Source organism: Hemicordylus capensis, chromosome 5 (assembly GCF_027244095.1).
Source record: "Hemicordylus capensis ecotype Gifberg chromosome 5, rHemCap1.1.pri, whole genome shotgun sequence".
NCBI lineage: Eukaryota > Metazoa > Chordata > Lepidosauria > Squamata > Cordylidae > Hemicordylus > Hemicordylus capensis.
The window spans coordinates 151,888,242-151,906,966 of NC_069661.1; the positions used below are offsets into that span (position 1 = coordinate 151,888,242).

An 18,725-nucleotide genomic window follows, 5' to 3' on the forward strand; every position below is an offset into this window, starting at 1 on the left:
TATTTAGCACAGAAGTATCATATCATCACTTGCTGGGCCTCATATGAGTTGAAACAGAAATATTTCATATGTGCAAGAGGTCTATTATTCTTTTAAGGCTTCCTTAAGACGTCTCTTGTGCATGATATTAACAGTGCATGACATTAACATGATATTTATTCTACAAATTTAAGAATTTCATAATTCCCCCCGCCCTAGTTGTGTTGAACTTGCTTTCTTTCTTTTTAAAGAGTTAAGCCAAACATATTTTCCTACATGGGTACCAAAGACAAAAGGGCTATTACTGTTCAAGAGATTGCTGTTCTTAGGTAAGTATAAAAAACATGATTGACACCTTTACCTGTGTTCTAGTAAAGTGAAACAGAAGTCCTTTCCCTTTTGAGGTAGTAGAAGACAATGATCTTCTTTACATAACTGGCATCTTTCATTGACTACATTATTGGTTCCCTCTGTCTTTGGGTAGTTTATATTATCAGTGGTTTGAAATGAGTTGAAAATTAAAAAGAACTCTGGTTAATTAGGGACTGCTGATTTATTTCTGGAAAAGTAATTATATACAGTGGACCCTCGACTTACGAACTACTCGACATCCGATGTTTTCGACTTACGAACGACAAAAATGGCCGCACGCTTACGAATTTTTCGAGCTACAAACGGAAACCGTTGGCGGTTTAGATGCGGTTTCCTCGACTTACAAATTTTTAGATGCGGCTTACTCGACTTACGAATTTTTTTAGACCTCCGTGGGTGCGCTTTTCTACTTACGAAACTTTCAACCTCCGAACGTGCATTCGGAACGGATTAACTTCGTAAGTCGAGGGACCACTGTATTTTATATGGTAGCATGGTAGTTACCTTAGAAGCAGAATTCTGTATAATAAATATAATAGTGTTTTTAAAAACATATATAATTCTGTATAAACCTGATAGAGCACCATACCTAAATTGTAGGGGTGTGCAATTCGGGTTTTCGGTGATTCGGTTCGGGACCCGAACTGAATCACCCCCGTTCTGTTCTGTGCCCGAATATGGGCTTCCCGAATCACCCCTGATTCGGTTCGGGTTCGGATTAAATCTGAATCCGAATAGATTCGGGTAGGAAAAACGGGTTCCAGGGGCAAAATAGTGGGGTAGGGTGGTAGTGCCCAATGGGTGGAGGCTACCACCCAAGTTTCAGGGGAATTGGGCAAAGGGCTGATTTTTGGGGAATTTTTGAAGTTTTAGTGCCTTTGGGGCAGATCGGAGGCATAGTGTGGGATCTGGGCAAAAAGAGTGGGGTGGGGTGGTAGTGCCTAATGGGTGGAGGCTACCACCCCAATTTCAGAGTGACTGGGCAGAAGGCTGATTTTTTGGGAATTGTTGAAGTTTATGTGTCTTTAAGGTTTTTCTCCATAAAGAAGCATTGAGGTGTCAGCAAATGTATAGCTTCACGTGGGGGGCAAAGGGGTGGCCTAGAGCAGTGTGGGGTTGGTGGTTGTGCCAGGTAGGGGCAAGGAAGCTACCTGAATTTTTTCAAAGGATTTTGGCAGAGGGCTGATTTTTGGTAAATTGTTGAAGATTACGCGTCTTTAAGCTTTTAGATTTAAGATTTAAGCGTCTTTAAGGTACAGTGGTCCCTCGACTTACGATGTTAATCCGTTCCGAACGCACGTTCGGAGGTCGAAATTTTCGTAAGTCGAAGAGCGCATCCACGGAGGTCTGAAAACATTCGTAAGTCGAGGAAGCCGCATCTAAAAATTCGTAGGTCAAGTAAGCCGCATCTAAAACGGCAACGACTTCCGGTCTTTTTTGTCATTCGTACCTCGAAAACATCGTAAGTCGAGTAGTTCGTAGGTCGAGGGACCACTGTATTCTGAGTGTGGATTCTATGATAGCAAATGAGATTTTCAATGAAACACCATGAATCCACTCTAATTTGCTATCATAGAATCCACACTCAGAATACCTCAGAAACAACAGAACCCTGTACCCCATGGGTTAGGAATCCATGGGGGTGGTTGGCACCCTATGTGCAATACACTACCACTTGCTCTGGGCCACCACAGCACCCCCCAAATGCAGTTATGGGGCTGCTGAAAGCTCCATGTATTACCCTATGAGGAAAAAGCTTAAAGACGCGTAATCTTCAACAATTTACCAAAAATCAGCCCTCTGCCAAAATCCTTTGAAAAAATTCAGGTAGCTTCCTTGCCCCTACCTGGCACAACCACCAACCCCACACTGCTCTAGGCCACCCCTTTGCCCCCCACGTGAAGCTATACATTTGCTGACACCTCAATGCTTCTTTATGGAGAAAAACCTTAAAGACGCGTAAACTTCAACAATTCCCCAAAAATCAGCCCTCTGCCCAGTCACTCTGAAATTGGGGTGGTAGCCTCCACCCATTAGGCACTACCACCCCACCCCACTCTTTTTGCCCAGATCCCACGCTATGCCCCCGATCTGCCACAAAGACACTAAAACTTCAAAAATTCCCCAAAAATCAGCCCTTTGCCCAATTCCCCTGAAACTTGGGTGGTAGCCTCCACCCATTGGGCACTACCACCCCACCCCACTATTTTGCCCCTGGGACCCAAATTTCGAGCAGACGGCACACCAGACCTTTTTGCACTGAAATCAATGGAGGCAAAAAGGCGGGAAATTCAAAGAGATGTCATCCCGAATCACCCGAATTTTTCGGGCACGAATCGGGTGATTCGGCTTGGGCCCGAAAAATATTGGGGGGCATCGGGGGTGATTCGGTTCGGCCCTGAATCACCCGAAATTGCTCATTTCGGGCACAGATCGATCTGTGCCCGAAACGTTTTGCACATCCCTACTAAATTGGTAACAATGCCTGCTTTTCAAATATTGTAACTCTAATCAGTTGGTTTCCTGTGTGGTGACAGTTTCTTTTCTTTTCTGTGTAGGATCACTGCACAAAGACTAGCTCACTTAAACAAATGTCTGATGAATTTCAAGCTTGGGAATTTTAGTTACAAAAACCATCCGCTTAAGTTGGGAGAATTGCAAGGCAATCATTTTACAGTAGTTCTCAGGTAATGTGATATTGACTGCCATGTTCTCGATCCATACTTATTTTTAGCAAGTTCTTGGCTGCATAAGGCAGGATGATCCCAAACAAACTAGTTTCCCATATATTTTTGATCAGAGAAAGATAAAACTAATTCGGATAAGCCCTGCCTATGGGCAGGGCTATTTCTATCTTGCATGGCACTCAGACCGAAAATAGGTTGTGGGCCCCCTCATGATAAATAAGTAAGAGTCTCTGTTGCTGAGCAAGGCCCTAGTTGACCACCCCTGCCCCTCCAGTCCCTCCTCCTTCAGACAGCCCTGTCCATGAGACTTCCAAACTCTTGTTATGCAAAACAGATGTTAAGGTATTTCTCCCTCTCTCTTGCCTAAGGTATAACTGAAGTAAAATGAAGAGAGATTATTTGTCTGGGAACATCAACCAGATTCACAAGTGTCCTTCAATATTAAGAACATCCCTGACTTGTCATTATGCTCTTTAAGCCATCTCTTTCTTGAATACTCCTTATGTTTTGTGTTTTTGTTACAAAGTCTTTGACTTCCATAATATGTTTTATTAATTTGGAGTTTCGTGCATCCTTCTATTTAATGGCTGCTAAAAACTATTTTGGGGGGCACTGTTTGCATGCCTCTACACAACTTTCTTGCAGTAGTGGAATCTGGACTCCTGCGCAGGATTTGACATCCTGAGAATTCTGAGGGGTGGTGAAATTGTTGTCTTCAGGCAAGTGATTATGACTGGGGAGGGGGCTAGAAAATGTCTAATGAAACCTCCATTGCTGGAGAGGGGCTAAATAAAACTTCAGTGCAAGGCCTAGCTCCTTGGCCATTCCCCATATCTATTATTCCCTGTCTCCTTGCCGCAAATGTATGTATTTTATTATATTTATATTTTCATACCGCTCTTCATCCTAAGACCTCAGGCTGGTTAATAAACGGAAAACTATAATAAAATTTCAGTAAAAACAATCTAAAACAGATCAAGCACCGCTACAATTTAAAAAGAGCAGAGGGCAACTCATTGGTCAAAAGCCTGAATAAAAAGGGCAGTTTCCAGTTTCATCCTAAAGACTGGGAGAGAGGTAACCATGTGGACAAATTGGGAGATGATCCATTTACTCAACTGCTAATGTTTACTTGGAGGCAGTATAGGTTAGTCCTTTACTTCTTGGCCCAATTGGGGAGCACACCCAGAGGGATCAGGACACAGCTTGCCTGCTTTCATAGAGGAAAGAGGTTTGCCTCACACTTTTAAAGAACCACTTCTTATAAGATATCCGTGAAAAGCCCTTTTGAATTTCTCACTTGATAGAGCCAGTGTGGTGTAGTGGTTAGAGTGCTGGATTAGGACCGGGGAGACCCGAGTTCAAATCCCCATTCAGCCATGAAACTAGCTGGGTGACTGGGCCAGTCACGCATTTCTCAGCCTAACCTACTTCACAGGGTTGTTGTGAAAGAGAAACTCAAGTATGTAGTACACCGCTCTGGGCTCCTTGGAGGAAGAGCGGGATATAAATGTAAAAATAAATAATAATAATAATAATAATAATAATATAGAAAGCTTTCTGAAGTATACTAGATTTCCTTGTGCATTTTACTCAAACTATGTTTTGCTGATTGTGTGGTTAACTCCCAAGTAGGTGTGCGTAGAGCTGCAACCTAAATGTAGTAGTTACTTATGGCCATTATCTTTGGCAGTCTTAACTTGGGGTGTGTTTGTGTTCTTCTCCCCACTCCTCTAATTTCCCTTTATCAGAAATGTAACAGGGACCAGTGATCAAGTTCAACAAGCCATGCGTTCTCTCAGGGAAATTGGATTCATTAACTACTATGGAATGCAAAGATTTGGAACTACAGCTGTCCCTACATATCAAGTTGGAAGGTGTGCTGCTTTTTTATTTTGCACGTTAATACAATTTTTAAATATTCAGAGCAAAGTGAATAAAACCTTTCTACCTGGGAGATATGACTTCAGTTCCTAGATCCACTATTATCTTGCTAGGTGGCCTTGGACATGACCTCAGGTCTGAGCTTCAGCTCCTTGTTTGCGTGATAGAAACAATAATAATGGCCTAGTCCATATGTTTTTGGAACCTATTGGAATGCAAACTTGTATTTCTAAAGCATCAAATTCTGTCCTGTACAGTAATTATAATAATCTAGGACAGGGGTGGGCAAACTTGGGCTTCCAGCTGGAGGGCCAAGTTTACCCACCCCTGTACTAGGATGTGAGGCCTGTTGTTGACCGGGCAGTCATTTTGAATAGCTCACATGAATGGGAAAGTTCAATAAATTATATATATGTAATAGAATTTTTTGTTAATGTGCTTGCAAAAGGGGAACTGTGAAAGAACAGTTTGAAATTTGTAGGATTTCAACTTCAAATATTGTTCATTTTATTGAATTACCATATATTATAAATTTGAATCATAGTAAATTTGAATCTGAGAAATATCTTCTGCTTCACATTGGCATGATGTCATTTTGTAATTACTGATCTGATTGAGTTCCAGTGTAAAAAGTAGTTCATTCAGATAACTTAAGTGGCAGTATTGTGTATGTAAAATATGGTATGTAAGTAATCGGGAAGTATGACTTTATTTCTCACACATACACCTGCAAACAAATGCTTCTAATTAATTAATTAAATTATAAAATTTAATATATTAATAGCATGTCTTTCATTGGAAAGCTTTATATACATTTGCTACTGTGTACATCACTGATTGTAAAATTTTCTTCAGGAGAGGAGCTAAAGGTCTTCCTTCCTTCCATGGAAGAGAATGTTTAGATCCAACCCATGCTATATAAGATTTCTGTAGCAGGATCCATAACTGTCTGACTGATGTTCAGTGATATACAGGGGCTTTGGTCAGTGAGAGCTAATGGTTCACGGACAGGTAGGGGATAAAGTTTAAATGTAGCCTGTGATGGGTGGGGTGAAAGACACAAGAGTCAAGGCACACAATGGCAAGACCCCAGCAAATAGAACTGTTCATTCTTCCCTGCCACCAAGTAACTGCAATCTTTTTAAAAGGGCTGAGGACTACACAGGCACTTCAGTGTCCACAGTATTTCAGTCTAGACTCATTGGCAAAATGGTTCTGGGTGGAGCACGCTTTAAAGAGTCATTTTGAGTAGGTAAGGCAGGAGTCGCAGGAAGGGATCTAGGAAGTGCTTTGCTTCATTGTTAGAGCTGGGTTCCATATCCCCAATATCGAAGAGTACCGAGTTGCTAAACACCAAGGATGTGGCTGCTGAAGTGGCTCGGTGAGATCTGTGGGCCTTTCCTGCTGAATATGCGAGGAATTTGGAACAATTCCAGTGGGTACTTGTAGAGTCACATTCATAAATATTTGTGGAGCTTGATGCTATGGTGTCACATTACTCATGACATTTAAGAATGTCATTACTGGTCATTAGATTCTGAACATGCAGTGGGAGGCCTTCTGGCCTGGGAAAGTGAAGAGTGCTTGTTCCATTAACATTTAAAATACAGTTTCTAGACTGCCCTTCTGTCCATGTACCTGGAGTACTATATACTTTTGAAACCCAACAATAGAAAGGTATATTTTAATTTGAGCCTGGAGCAGGAGCATGGCAAGTTTTCTATGAACTGGGCTCAATGAGAACAGCATAAATGTTGTGGGACTCTCCAATGCTATGTTTTGGCCTCTAACTACCCACTCTTGGTGACTAAATCCTCTTCGATTAAATGAGACTGCCTCTTATAAATCGTACAATTTGTTTGGAAGGGAATCCTGTTGATTTCAGTGTGGTCGGCATTCTGAATAAATTCCTTAGCGTAGTCCTGTTGAAATGAAATAGTCCTTTAGAGTAATTCCTGAGTAGTACTATTGAGTAACAGTCTGCATGTCAGCCAGTGTAACTTGCTTTGAAGTAAGTGGAACTAAGATTGTAATCGAAACCACTTCTTATTTGCTAGCAGTTTCTCTGTGCATTGCCTTGTTGGACTCCAAGGGATCTGGCAATACAATAACTAAATTTTCTTTTGCGTTTTAGAGCCATTCTCCAGAATAATTGGAATGAAGTCATGGATTTAATACTAAAACCACGCCCTGGAGGCAAGTATTACAAAATTTAAATATGGCACCAGCCATTTCAGACTCTGATTCCATTCAGCAAGGTATATGAATGCATGTTCTAACAGTCAAAAATCATGTTTATAGTTTATAGTTCCATCCTAAATGTTTAGAGCTGCCCTGTCTTAATGCCTTAGGATGGGGGCAACAGATGGGGAATGGCACACGGAAAACCCAGCTAGGAGAGAATTTAAGCCCTAAAATAATTAGTCCACACACACACACAGAGCATTATGCCAGCATAGACTCTGATCTCTAAAAGCCAGCTCAGGACTAAATAAAGCTTGAAGGACAAGCATGTGGTTTGTGGATTACATAGGGGGCACAGTCCTCATGGAACCTACTTTGCAATACATCTAGTGCTCATGTCTGTTGTGCATATATAGAAATACATTGATAGCTGGTTCAGTTAGATGAATCTAATGTAAATGTATTGAGTCTTGCAATACAAACAAATTTGCCACCTCTTCAGAAGATATGCTAAAATATAGCTGATTTGAAACCGGTTGAAAGTGTAAGTGTGTGTATTTGAAAAACCCACCTACTTTATTTGCACAAAGATAAGCATTTTAACTATGAATTATTGTTGCAGCTGAAAAGGGATACTTAGTAAAATGCAGAGAAGAGTGGGCAAAAACAAAAGATCCAGCTGCAGCCCTTAAAAAACTGCCTGTGAAACGGTGTGTGGAAGGACAGTTGCTTCGAGGACTTTCAAAGTATGGACTGAAGAATATAGTAACTGCATTTGGCATAGTAAGTATGATGTGTGTGTTTCTGTGCAAGGTTTGAAAGCACTCTCGGAGCTCTGAATGTGTCTGAAAGAACCTTGGGTGAGGATAAAGTTAAGCTTATGTTGAATAGTAAGCTATCCTCTGGAATAATTTGCTAAGAGATATCCTATCTTGTCTGGAAATGCAACTAATAAGCAAATGGTCATCCAGCATACATGCAGCTCTTTCTTTTAGCAGCTTACTCTTCTAAATTGTCTGCAGTTTAACTGGATGAAGATGATGGAAATTATCAGTGGCTGAATACCTTTTTATTTTCTGTCCACAGATACCAAGAAATAACCGTTTGATGTATATTCATAGCTATCAGAGTTATGTGTGGAATAACATGGTGAGCAACAGAATAGAAGAATATGGGCTTAGAGCTGTACCAGGAGATCTTGTACTAAAAGGAGGTAAAATAAGTCAACCTCTGCTTCACGTTGAGTTATACGGTATATAATCCACAATGCCGTTGTTCCTTGCTCACTAAAACTATTAGACAAAACACACCTGGGCTCAATTCAGAATTGAGCTTGGCAAAACCAAGTCTACCCCCACCCCCCACAAGTCGCTTGCTCCTAACCTCATCTCAAAGTCCAGTTCCACATTTGGCCCCCGTTGTTGGCCCCTGCCAGTATGCTTAATAATAGCACAATGATGTCCTACTATTCTTCAGATAGGTTAAAATAAAATATGGCCATTACATTCTTAGATTACTTTCTGAAGGGAATTTGACTTACGGGATTACCATCTGTTTCTTCCCCTCTAATAACTTGTGTTTCCAGTGCAGTACAAACCAAATTAGCAAGCACATGAGAGGGGGACCTAGAGGACCCGAGAGAGAGAGAGTGCTTTGCCATCCTGCCATGCTGGTTCAGGATGGAGCCACTCCTAGTAAAGGCAACATCCCTTTGTAAATCATGTGCTGACCGTCTGATGCATACCTGACTTGGAGCATATGGGATGGGGTGCTAGGTGAGAGTCACCATGTTACAAGCAGTGAAAAGTGCTACTACTTAATCTCCTACTTAATCTCCCCCCAGGGGTGGAGCTATAATTGGGCAGACGGGTTAAAAGAACCTGGGCCACCCAACTCCTGGGAGCTGCCTAATCGGCGACCTACTCCTGTGGCCAGAGCCGTGGAAGGACTGTGCAAGCTTCCCAGAGCTCATTCCCAGCTGGTATTTGCTGGCTGGGTGCACGTCTTGTTCATTCTCTCCGTGAGAGAGAAAATGAACAAAACGTTCACCCAGCCAGCAAACAGTGGTTGGGAATGAATCCTGGAGGGCTTGCACAGCCCTTCTGGGGTACTAGCCATGCCCCCTTGTGTGTGATGTCACGTGTAAGGGTGTGTGGTCTAGCTCCAGGGGTCCCATGTGAGTTGAGCTCATTCCCAACTGGTGTTTGCAGGCTGAGTGCATTTATTTCCCTTTCTTTTCCTCCAGCAATGGAGAGAGAAGGAAATAAATGCACCCAACCAGCAAAGGCTGGCTGAGAATGAGCTCTGCAGGGCTTGCGCTGACCCTCCATAGCTTGAACCATGCCCCTTGCATTTTAGATCATATGCAAGGGGTTTCACTGGCGCTTGTAGCACACACGCTGGCGGAGCTGCTGGGGCCAAGGGAGGACCCAGGCCCACGTTCTCCTGGCTCCGCCACTGTCTCCCCTGCCAGTAGTGGTCATTTTCTAGCTTCAGGACCATTTATCTGAAGTTATTGTTCATTCATTCATTCATTCATTCATTCATTCATTCATTCATTCAATTTCTATACCGCCCTTCCAAAAATGGCTCGGGAAAGATGGATCCCTGTCCACAAAGGGCTCACAATCTAAAAGAAACATAAGATAGACACCAGCAACAGTCATTTGAGATACTCTGCTGGGGGTGGATATGGCCAGTTACTCTTCCCCTGCTAAATAAAGAGAATCACCACGTGAAAAAGGCGCCTCTTTTAATCGTTAAGTTCTAATTCAACTATTATTTCATGGACTTGGAGAACTGCTCTTGTAGTCTAATTCCGTTCACGTTTACTTGGAAGCAAGGCCCAGTGAGTTTGGTAGGATTTGCTTCTACACCAAGTGTTGTGGTCCAGGCCTGATTTATATACTAAATATGCTCATTAGCTAGCATACAAAATTAGGCCTGTCTCATAGTGTTAACATGTAACCAAGTTCTTTTATATAGTGACCATGTAGGATCTGGGCGCAAGGAAGAAAGGAGATCAAACCAATCCTAAATGATTCAATGGGCTTTATTGAGTATAAAAGAATAACATCAATCTAGCTGAGCAGAAAGCAGAACATTTTATCAGTATTACTAACAGTATTTCAACCCTAGCCAGCACCAATATTCGCCCAGTGTTCCTAACTAACGTGTGTGTGTATTAAATCTTCCTAGAGCCTAATACAATTCAGATATAGATGGAAAAGGGGGGGGGGAGGTAAGGAAGGCTGAGGGCTGGCATGGTTTGGGGGGATCAGGAATTAGTAGAAGGACGAGGGGAAAGGAGAAGAAGGGGAAAGGATGGAGGGATCCAAGGCTTGTAGAGGCAGCATATTACCAGGATCAGAGGCTTGAAAACGGTGGATCTTTCAGCTGAAGGAGAGAAGCTTTTGGCTGGAGACAGGAGCTTTTAGATCAAGCATGCAGTTTGCTCAGAGCACAGCTGAGAGTCAGAGCACCATGGCTGGGGAAGTCTTGACTTCTCACTTCGCAGCAGAAGTCACAAACAGTCCCTTCTCCCATGGAAAGAGTTCCTGCCTCTAGCCCCGCGGCTTGGGCAGCAAACCCTTGGATTGCTCATGAGCAGATCTTGCTTGTAGGCATAAGATTGCTTGCAGTCACAAGACTGCCCGTAGGCACAAGACTCCTTGTCTGCCATGTCCAGAGACTCCTTATAGTGGTTCCATCCTTTGATGTTCATTTGAGTCTTCTGGATCACAAAAGGCATCTATTCCTGCTATCCTCTGAATATTGTCTTTTAATTACCAAAATTAGCTCAGGATAGTTGGTCAGTCTAGGGTAAACAGGGTCTCTCCTGTTAGCAGAGTATTTTTCTATTGTCATTCCCCAAAACAAATCTACATCTTCTCCTGCCTTATCCCAAGAATGTTAAAAGTCAGGAGTTAGTGAAAGAGTTAGTTCTATTTGTGTGAGACAGCAATTAAATTACTTCTTGTGTGCCTCTGTCTAGTGTGTAATTATAACAAAAGAATATTTAAAGTAACATCAAAAGGGTTACATGTGTGAGGCAAGTTAATCAGCACATTTGACTAAGGCAGAAGCATCCTGTCAGTGAGGTAAGGGGATTACTGGACAGCAGGTTAATTTCAGCAGTGTGAGACTGGTAATTAAGCCTGACCCATTGTGTCTCTTGTGAGTTCCACAAACACTGATAAACAATGCTAGATTACCCCTGCCTCTACAATTCATTTATCAGGCATTACCCAGGCAGATCTGGGTGTCAATTCACCCTCAAGTTCAGGCATTTAATTGAACTCTTAATATAAAATGAAATCAGACACAGGCCTGAATTCCATATACTTCTGGGTTGGTACCTCTGGGTTGAATGTTGGGGTCAAAGGTGGGGGGTCCCCAACACAAGTGGCATAGGTTTCCACTCTGACAGTTTGCCTCTAATTATATTTACTTGTTAGTAAATGCCACTGTTCTCAGTAAAATGTACTTGAAAGTAAGTATCCCAGGATTGCAGTCTTGCCCAATCCTATGCATGCCTACTTGAAAGGAAGTCCTACTAATTGTTAGGGTTTACTCTTAGGCATCTGTGCATAGGCTTGCAGTCTTAGTCTGTCAGTTCAAATTAAATGAATGGTATAATGGAAAATAAAAAGCAGAAACACATTTTCTGGTTTCCCCAGGATCACTTCTAGTATTAGTAAGGTTGCCAGTTCTTAATGTACTCCATATTTGAACTATCTGAAATAGTCAAGTTCTGTTTTTTTTAACAAGCTCATGCAAGATATCCTTATGTGAGGAGCTTTCTTAGGAGATAGATGGTAAAGCTATATAATACTAGAAAAATATTTGTGTTGTGTATGTGCTTAGGTACAGCTGTATATATTGAGGAAGAAGAGGTGGACAGTTTTTCTATACATGATATTGTGATGCCATTGCCTGGATTTGATGTTATATATCCAAAACATAAAAGTAAGTATACTCCACCCCTGTCTACTCTTTTTACAATTAACTTGATGGGCATGCTGACAAATAAATGCTTAGGATGGATGTATTGCTGCCTGTACCATAAATGACAGAACACTCTTCTCCTTTATGGACCAAATATTTGATATTTTGAAATCCAGATCAGTATAAAGGGAAGGCTGATTGGACCACATTAATGACAGGAAAAATTCAATATTTGCAGGGGTTCTGTTCCTGGCTAATGCCACGAATACAGAAACCGCAAATACCGAGTGAATGGGGCAATGGAATCACAGGGGTTAGGTTCCGGGGGTAGTGGTGGTGGCTGAAAAACAGCCGAAGATCGCACCCCTCCCCATTAAAAAGAAAGAAAGAAATTGGCCCAAAACTGGCCCCAGAATACAAAATAAAGCACTGCAAAGTACCCTACCATACTCTGTGGGTCCCTAGCTGTCCCTTGGTGCCCCTCAAAGGCTGAAAATTGGCCAAAAATGGTGGGTTCCCCCCATTTTAAAAAGGAAATTGGCTGAAAAATGGCCCCAAAATGCAAAAGAAAGCACTGCAAAGTACCCATGCTCCGTGGGTCCCCAGCAGTCCTTCATTGCCTCACCAAGGGCCAAATATTGCATTTTTTTCTCCCCCCCCCCCAAGAATGGACCCATAAAATGGCTCCCGAAGTCAAATAGGCGTCTGGAAAGGACTTCCAAGTTCCTTTCTGGCCACCCCTGACTTGCGGATACGTGAGTTTAGCCCTCCCCCCACACATATACTGAGGTCTGGTGTCCATTATCTGACCGTGGATACGTGAAACCACGGGTACTGAACCCACAACGTACGAGGTTCTCCTGTATTATGCAAATACAGAGTTAGGATTGTGAAGATCCTGTAGCTTGTATGGGTTTAAGAATTTTAAAACACATGAAATATTAGATGGACAGTGCAAATTGTATGCATGTTTACTAAGAGGCAAATTTCATTGTGTTCAGGGAACTTACTCCCTAGTTTAGTATTTAGGATTGCAACCTAAGGGTTCTCTTGTGCACGCTTGCTTGGTGGTAAAATCTATTTATCTCAGAGGAATGTACATAGGATTGGACTGCAAAACTGTTAATGTTTGCCTTTCAGGACTTAAAGGAGCTCAAACAGAAACCAATAATAAATTAACAGTATAGCTACAAATACGTTAGTGAAACTTTGGAGTATTTGTGCTTGGATCAAGAGTACCAGTAATTTAGTCCAACACATTAAGGGAGGAACATTCAACCATTAACTAGATTGTTTAGGTGAGGATGTAAACTGGCATAAATGGTGCAGAGATCGTCAGAGGCAGTATCCAACCTGTACAATACAGGGGAAGGCAAAAGAAATAAAGTCTGATGTGGAGAAATAAATTTGCAATATCCAAATTTAGGGCTTGTGGAGATTCTACTTCCTCTGAATCTCCATGTATGGCGAGAATGGAAGTGTTGTGGATATTTTTAGTAGGAAAGTGGTACATACATATTTTAAGTAAATGGTGGGCTTGTGTGCTCCTTCCCTGCCACCTTTGATTCACACAGACCTCAGAAAGAGATGCAGTTTACCAAAGAGGGTTGTATATCCTAGAACTGGAGATATCCCTTGTTGAAGTAGCTACCATCTGTGAGGAGGGTGAAAGAAGGAATGCTCTGGCTAAAATCTGTTTCCAGTATCACCACATGAAGAAATTTGGGGGACAAAGCAGCATCTGAAGAAAGTTCATGGTGCTCATATGCCAGAATGTTTATAAATGTACCTGTATTAGTAGAAAAGCTATTTTTAACCTGGAAATTAAATATAAATGGGCCTAGAGAAAATACTTTGGTGATTACCATTTTAGTGTGATAGTTCATCAGCTTTGTGTAGATCTTCAAGGGTGAAAACCGTTATTTATAACTGCTGTACTCAATTTCACATTTAATTATACCTTTTTTATGATAGTTGGAGAAGCCTACAAGAAAATATTAGCTGCTGATAATCTTGACATCGGTAACATGAAACATAAAATTCGAGACTATTCGTTATCTGGAGCTTACAGAAAGATTATTATTCGACCTCAGAATGTCAGCTGGTAAGTAAATTGTTCCTAGTAGAATGACCAAGATCCAAAGATGTCATCAGGAATTTGGCAGATATTCTGAATTTCAGAATTGAGGAAATAAGACTTACATTAAAAGAGCCTAGTTCAAAATCAAATTGATTTCTAATCCTAAACTGGTTTACTTGGAAATAAATCCCAGTAGGATCTAGTGGCTGATATCCTGGAATATTGCAACAGATTGCTTATAACTATTGGAAGCTGGTTTCAGAACTATAAAACAGACACATTCCAAATTTCTAGCATATCAGTCCCAGATTTCTAGGTGGACAGCTGTACAGTAAATTGTACTAACTTTTCTGCAGCACACTGGTCCTTTCCTTGATTGTAGTAACTTAATATAGTTGTTCTTGGTAATACCCTGTCAAAGCATATGATGGATCAGTAAATGTAAGATCATCAAGAACCATATACAGTATAGACACCTGAGTTCTATGCAGGATTCAAATACTCTCATATACAGAATTCATAGCTCAATGATTGATCTATGATTAAGTTCAAATCTCTCTCAGATCTAATCTCACCTCTGCCAAGAATGTTCTGGATGTTCTAGTCAAGCTGCTCATTCCAACCAGTGTTCCCTCTAACAGGAGAGGAGAGCTGGTCTTGTGGTAGCAAGCATGACTTGTCCCCATGCCCTAGTTGCATCTGAATGGGAGACTTGATGTGTGAGCACTGCAAGATCTTCCCCTCAGGGGATGAAGCCACTCTGGGAAGAGCAGAAGGTTTCAAGTTCCCTCCCTGGCTTCTCCAAGATAGGGCTGAGAGAGATTCCTGCCTGCAACCCTGGAGAAGCTGCTGCCAGTCTGTGAAGACAATACTGAGCTAGATAGACCAATGGTCTGACTCAGTATATAGCAGTTTCCTATGTAACAGGGATTCCCAGATGTTGACTACAACACCCAGCATCCCCAGCTGCAATAGCCTCTGCTTGGGGATTATGTGACTTTTAGTCAACAATATCTGGGAATTAATGTTAGAAGGAACACTGCTCCCAACCCCCATCTGCAATCATTCGGATTATAATACTGACCTATTTTACAGAGTTGTAAGAATCGTAATGTGGTGGTGTATGCAAAGCACTTTGAACACACTATGTAGTGCTATATAAAGTTTAAGGGCAGTAGTCGTCTTCTTCTTCTTCCCTCTATCAGTCTTGTATACAAGTCCCTATATTACTCTATTCCACATCTCTACGATGGGAATAATACTGATTACCTCACAGACTTTTGACTCTGAATTAAAGGAAGGCTATCTTACATCACATACTGGATTGTCTCCTCCTGGCTAATTAGATTTAGCAATGGTCATATTCTCACAGTGTACCAATTCTGCTTGTTTTCATTGATCAAGACGTGCAATGGTGGGAAATATGAAATGGGATATTATTGCTGTTCTTCTATATTGGGGGAGGGGTATAGCTCAGCGGTAAAGCACATGGTCTGCATGCAGAACATCCCAGGCTCAATCTCTGACCTCTCCAGAAAGGACTGGGAAAGACCCCTGCCTGAAAACCTGAAGAGCTACTGCCAGACAGTATAGACAGTACTGAGCCAAATGAACCAATGATCTGACGCTGCATAATGCACCTTCATATATCCATATGTATGTGGGTCCCTGGTGGGCCCAGTCCCTAATGGCCCTTAATGGGATTGCAGCCCTTCAGGAAATGGCCTCAGAACTCCAGGCAATGTAGAAGAGAGTGGCAGGTTCAGCCACCCTTTCCCCGTTGTCTCCTCACTGGCCCTTGCCTTTCCTGTGCGCTACTGCAGAGCGAGCAAGAGACCTTTCTTCCTTGAGCTCTCAAACCCTGTCACCCAGGCTCATTGTCAGCCAGGGCTTTAAATATCCCCTGACAGCTAGTGCAGGTCTTGCAAGAGGTCAAGCCCAAAAGTGCCAGGGTCTTGCCCTCTCATGAAACTGCACTGCCATGGGAGTCCCATGGTTCTGTTTTTTCTGCCCCTTCTTTTCTGCTACTCCCTGTACTTGGCACCCCAGGCAACTGACTCTGCCTCCTTGAACCCACCACCAAAGACCCAACAGTGTGGCTGTGCTGGGCTGCATTCCGACTTTACATTGGTGGCCTCGCGTATACAGTATGTTCATGTATTATGTAATGAATAATGATTTCCACTCACTGGCTAGGATACTGGAAGGCAAGGCAAAGATTGTGCCTTTCTAAAAAGTTAGATGCTGCCCATCTTCATGTAGACCCCCCTGCCATTTTTTAAATGAAAGCCAGGAATCAAGAACATTTAACTCTACATGGGCACTGAGAGTGGCATGCCTAGAATCCAGGCAGTACAACAGCTGTAAGCTATGATCAGATTCTAAAAAACACTTGATATAGGATTTTGGACTTTAAACTAAACAAAGTATACCTGTACCATTTCACAATCTGCTTTTTGACATCCCCTCAGTTTTCAAAGTAGATTACTGTGGTGCTTGGACACTGTTTGAGACAAACAAGCCCAAATGCTTCTTAGGTGTTAAAAACCAGTTGCTTGATTCTTTGGAATCAAGCATGTTGTAAATATTACATGCAAAGTTTTGAAACCATACCATTGTCAATACAGGTATACCTTGTTACTCGTGGGAGTTCTGTTCCTCGCATACGAAACAGCGAGTTAACTGGATCGGGTGGGGGAGGTTAAAAAATGTTGGAAAAAACTGAAAGTCATTACTGTACCATGCTCCACGGGGTCTCCTTGTGCCCAGCAATTCCCCTCCCCCAAACTGAAAAATCGTGGGGGGAAATGCTTTAAAAAAAAAAAAATAAAGAAATAAACCACAAAATGGCTCCTCCTGACAAAATGGTACCTGGAAGCTGCAGATACATAGGTTTTAACCCTTTTGTATCCACGGATAATAAAATCTGGTTTCAGTTAGACACCTACGAATATTTGGAACTGTGAATAGCAGTTCCGCGAGTAATGAGGTTTGCCTGTACTGCAATATAGATTAAACAGCACCTCATCTGTAGAGTGTATAGGAGAGGCAAGTGGCTAGGAGAATGAGAAGTAAAACCCGACACAGTTTAATAGGAGAAAGCATGAAATTAAGTGTTATAGGAAGAATGGTGAATTGTTTTGCTGAATTTGCACATCTGCTTATCTTCCTGCTAGCCCTTAGGCAGATTTATGACATATGATAGTATTTTGCAGTAGGCTCCATAGATACCCACCAGAATCAACATGTGTTTGTAAAACACACTTCTGATTTCCAAAAAGAATTAGCAACTTAAATAGCATTCTGTAGATGTCAGTTTGGAAAGACAAGCGGTGTGGGAAGCCAGTTTTACCAACCACCCTGCTAATTTATACTAGTTTGCAGTATCCCAGAGTGCTGGTACCTCATACAGTATTTCTGGTATAGTATATGGTTATCATAATTGCTGGGCACATCTTAAATATCATCTTTTATTTTAAAAAAGGGAGCTGGTTGAATATGATGATCCTAAAATCCCATTATTTAATACTGACTTGGATAAACTAGAAGGAAAACCACCTGCAGTTCTTCTAACAGGTAAGAATTGATGGGCGGAGGGGTGGGGGATGCATTCTATACACAGGGCATATTAAGATGTCTCAGTAGTGCTTATAGATCTGGATCGAGATCTGTCGACAGCCATAAGAATGGGTTCTGTGCCTGCGCAGGAATCCCCGCGGTAGCCATGCCTCAGCTTGTTGAGGCGTCCAAGCCCCGCCCACACGCAGCGCGTGCTATTTAAGAGTGGGGCTGGGCGCCATGTTCCTCAGTTCTTTTCTGACCGCCTTAGCGCGTGGACCTCGGTCTGCCGCCTCTTCGTCGGAGAGTTCCTCAGTTTTTCTCTTCAAAGACAATTTAACAACTTTCTTCTCTATCGGACTGATAACTTCGTGAACGACTCTTTTTCTGACAACGGACCATCCCAAATGTTTTTGACTCGGAACGGCTATCGACCAACGACTGGCTTGACGCGGACTGGACTTGACTTCCCTGTCGTCGCGCAATGGCGGACGACAAAAAGTCGTTTAAGAGGTGTAAGGGTTGCGATGCTAAGCTCCCTTCCAAAGACCTCCACGAGTTATGCCTACTGTGCCTAGGCGAAGAGCATAATGTTTCTACATGCAAGATTTGTCTGTCATTTTCAAAGCAGACGCGAAAGAATCGAGCGCTTCGCCTCAGAGCGGTGATTTATGATGAGGTGTTAAGTCCCTCGACGCCGGGCACACCTCACCCCTCGACATCGAGGGCTTGATCCACTTCTACACCACGTACGAAGTCGAAAACTTCGACGTCAACGCGTCCGGGATCACCGCATTCGAAGTCCAAATCCTCGACTTCGAAGGACTCCGGACCCTCGACATTGATAACAGTCTCGACATCGAGCAGCCGTAAACGCCGGGTTCCCTCGACCTCCGGCAGTGATCCCGATGCCGACGAAGCCGCGACGGCATCGACAACGAGACGTCGCAGAATGATCGATCTGACGAGAGACACAACACCATCACCCCCGTCTGCTCGACACCGACCATCTTCGACACCAGCCCACCCTTTGA

The 18,725-nt window shown here is 42.5% G+C and overlaps 1 protein-coding gene across 5 annotated transcripts in view; it reads left to right on the plus strand.

Annotated features, from left to right (window-relative positions):
* Positions 1–18,725, plus strand: part of PUS7 (pseudouridine synthase 7) — a 52,826-nt gene that overhangs the window by 22,369 nt on the left and 11,732 nt on the right. For all 5 annotated transcript variants that reach the window (XM_053257427.1, XM_053257426.1, XM_053257423.1 and 2 more), the window contains 9 exons: positions 231–308; positions 2,910–3,038; positions 4,790–4,915; positions 7,057–7,118; positions 7,729–7,889; positions 8,193–8,319; positions 11,973–12,074; positions 14,028–14,157; positions 17,618–17,709. In XM_053257427.1, the coding sequence (XP_053113402.1) occupies positions 231–308; positions 2,910–3,038; positions 4,790–4,915; positions 7,057–7,118; positions 7,729–7,889; positions 8,193–8,319; positions 11,973–12,074; positions 14,028–14,157; positions 17,618–17,709 (1,007 nt within the window). The remainder of the gene's footprint in view (positions 1–230; positions 309–2,909; positions 3,039–4,789; positions 4,916–7,056; positions 7,119–7,728; positions 7,890–8,192; positions 8,320–11,972; positions 12,075–14,027; positions 14,158–17,617; positions 17,710–18,725) is intronic.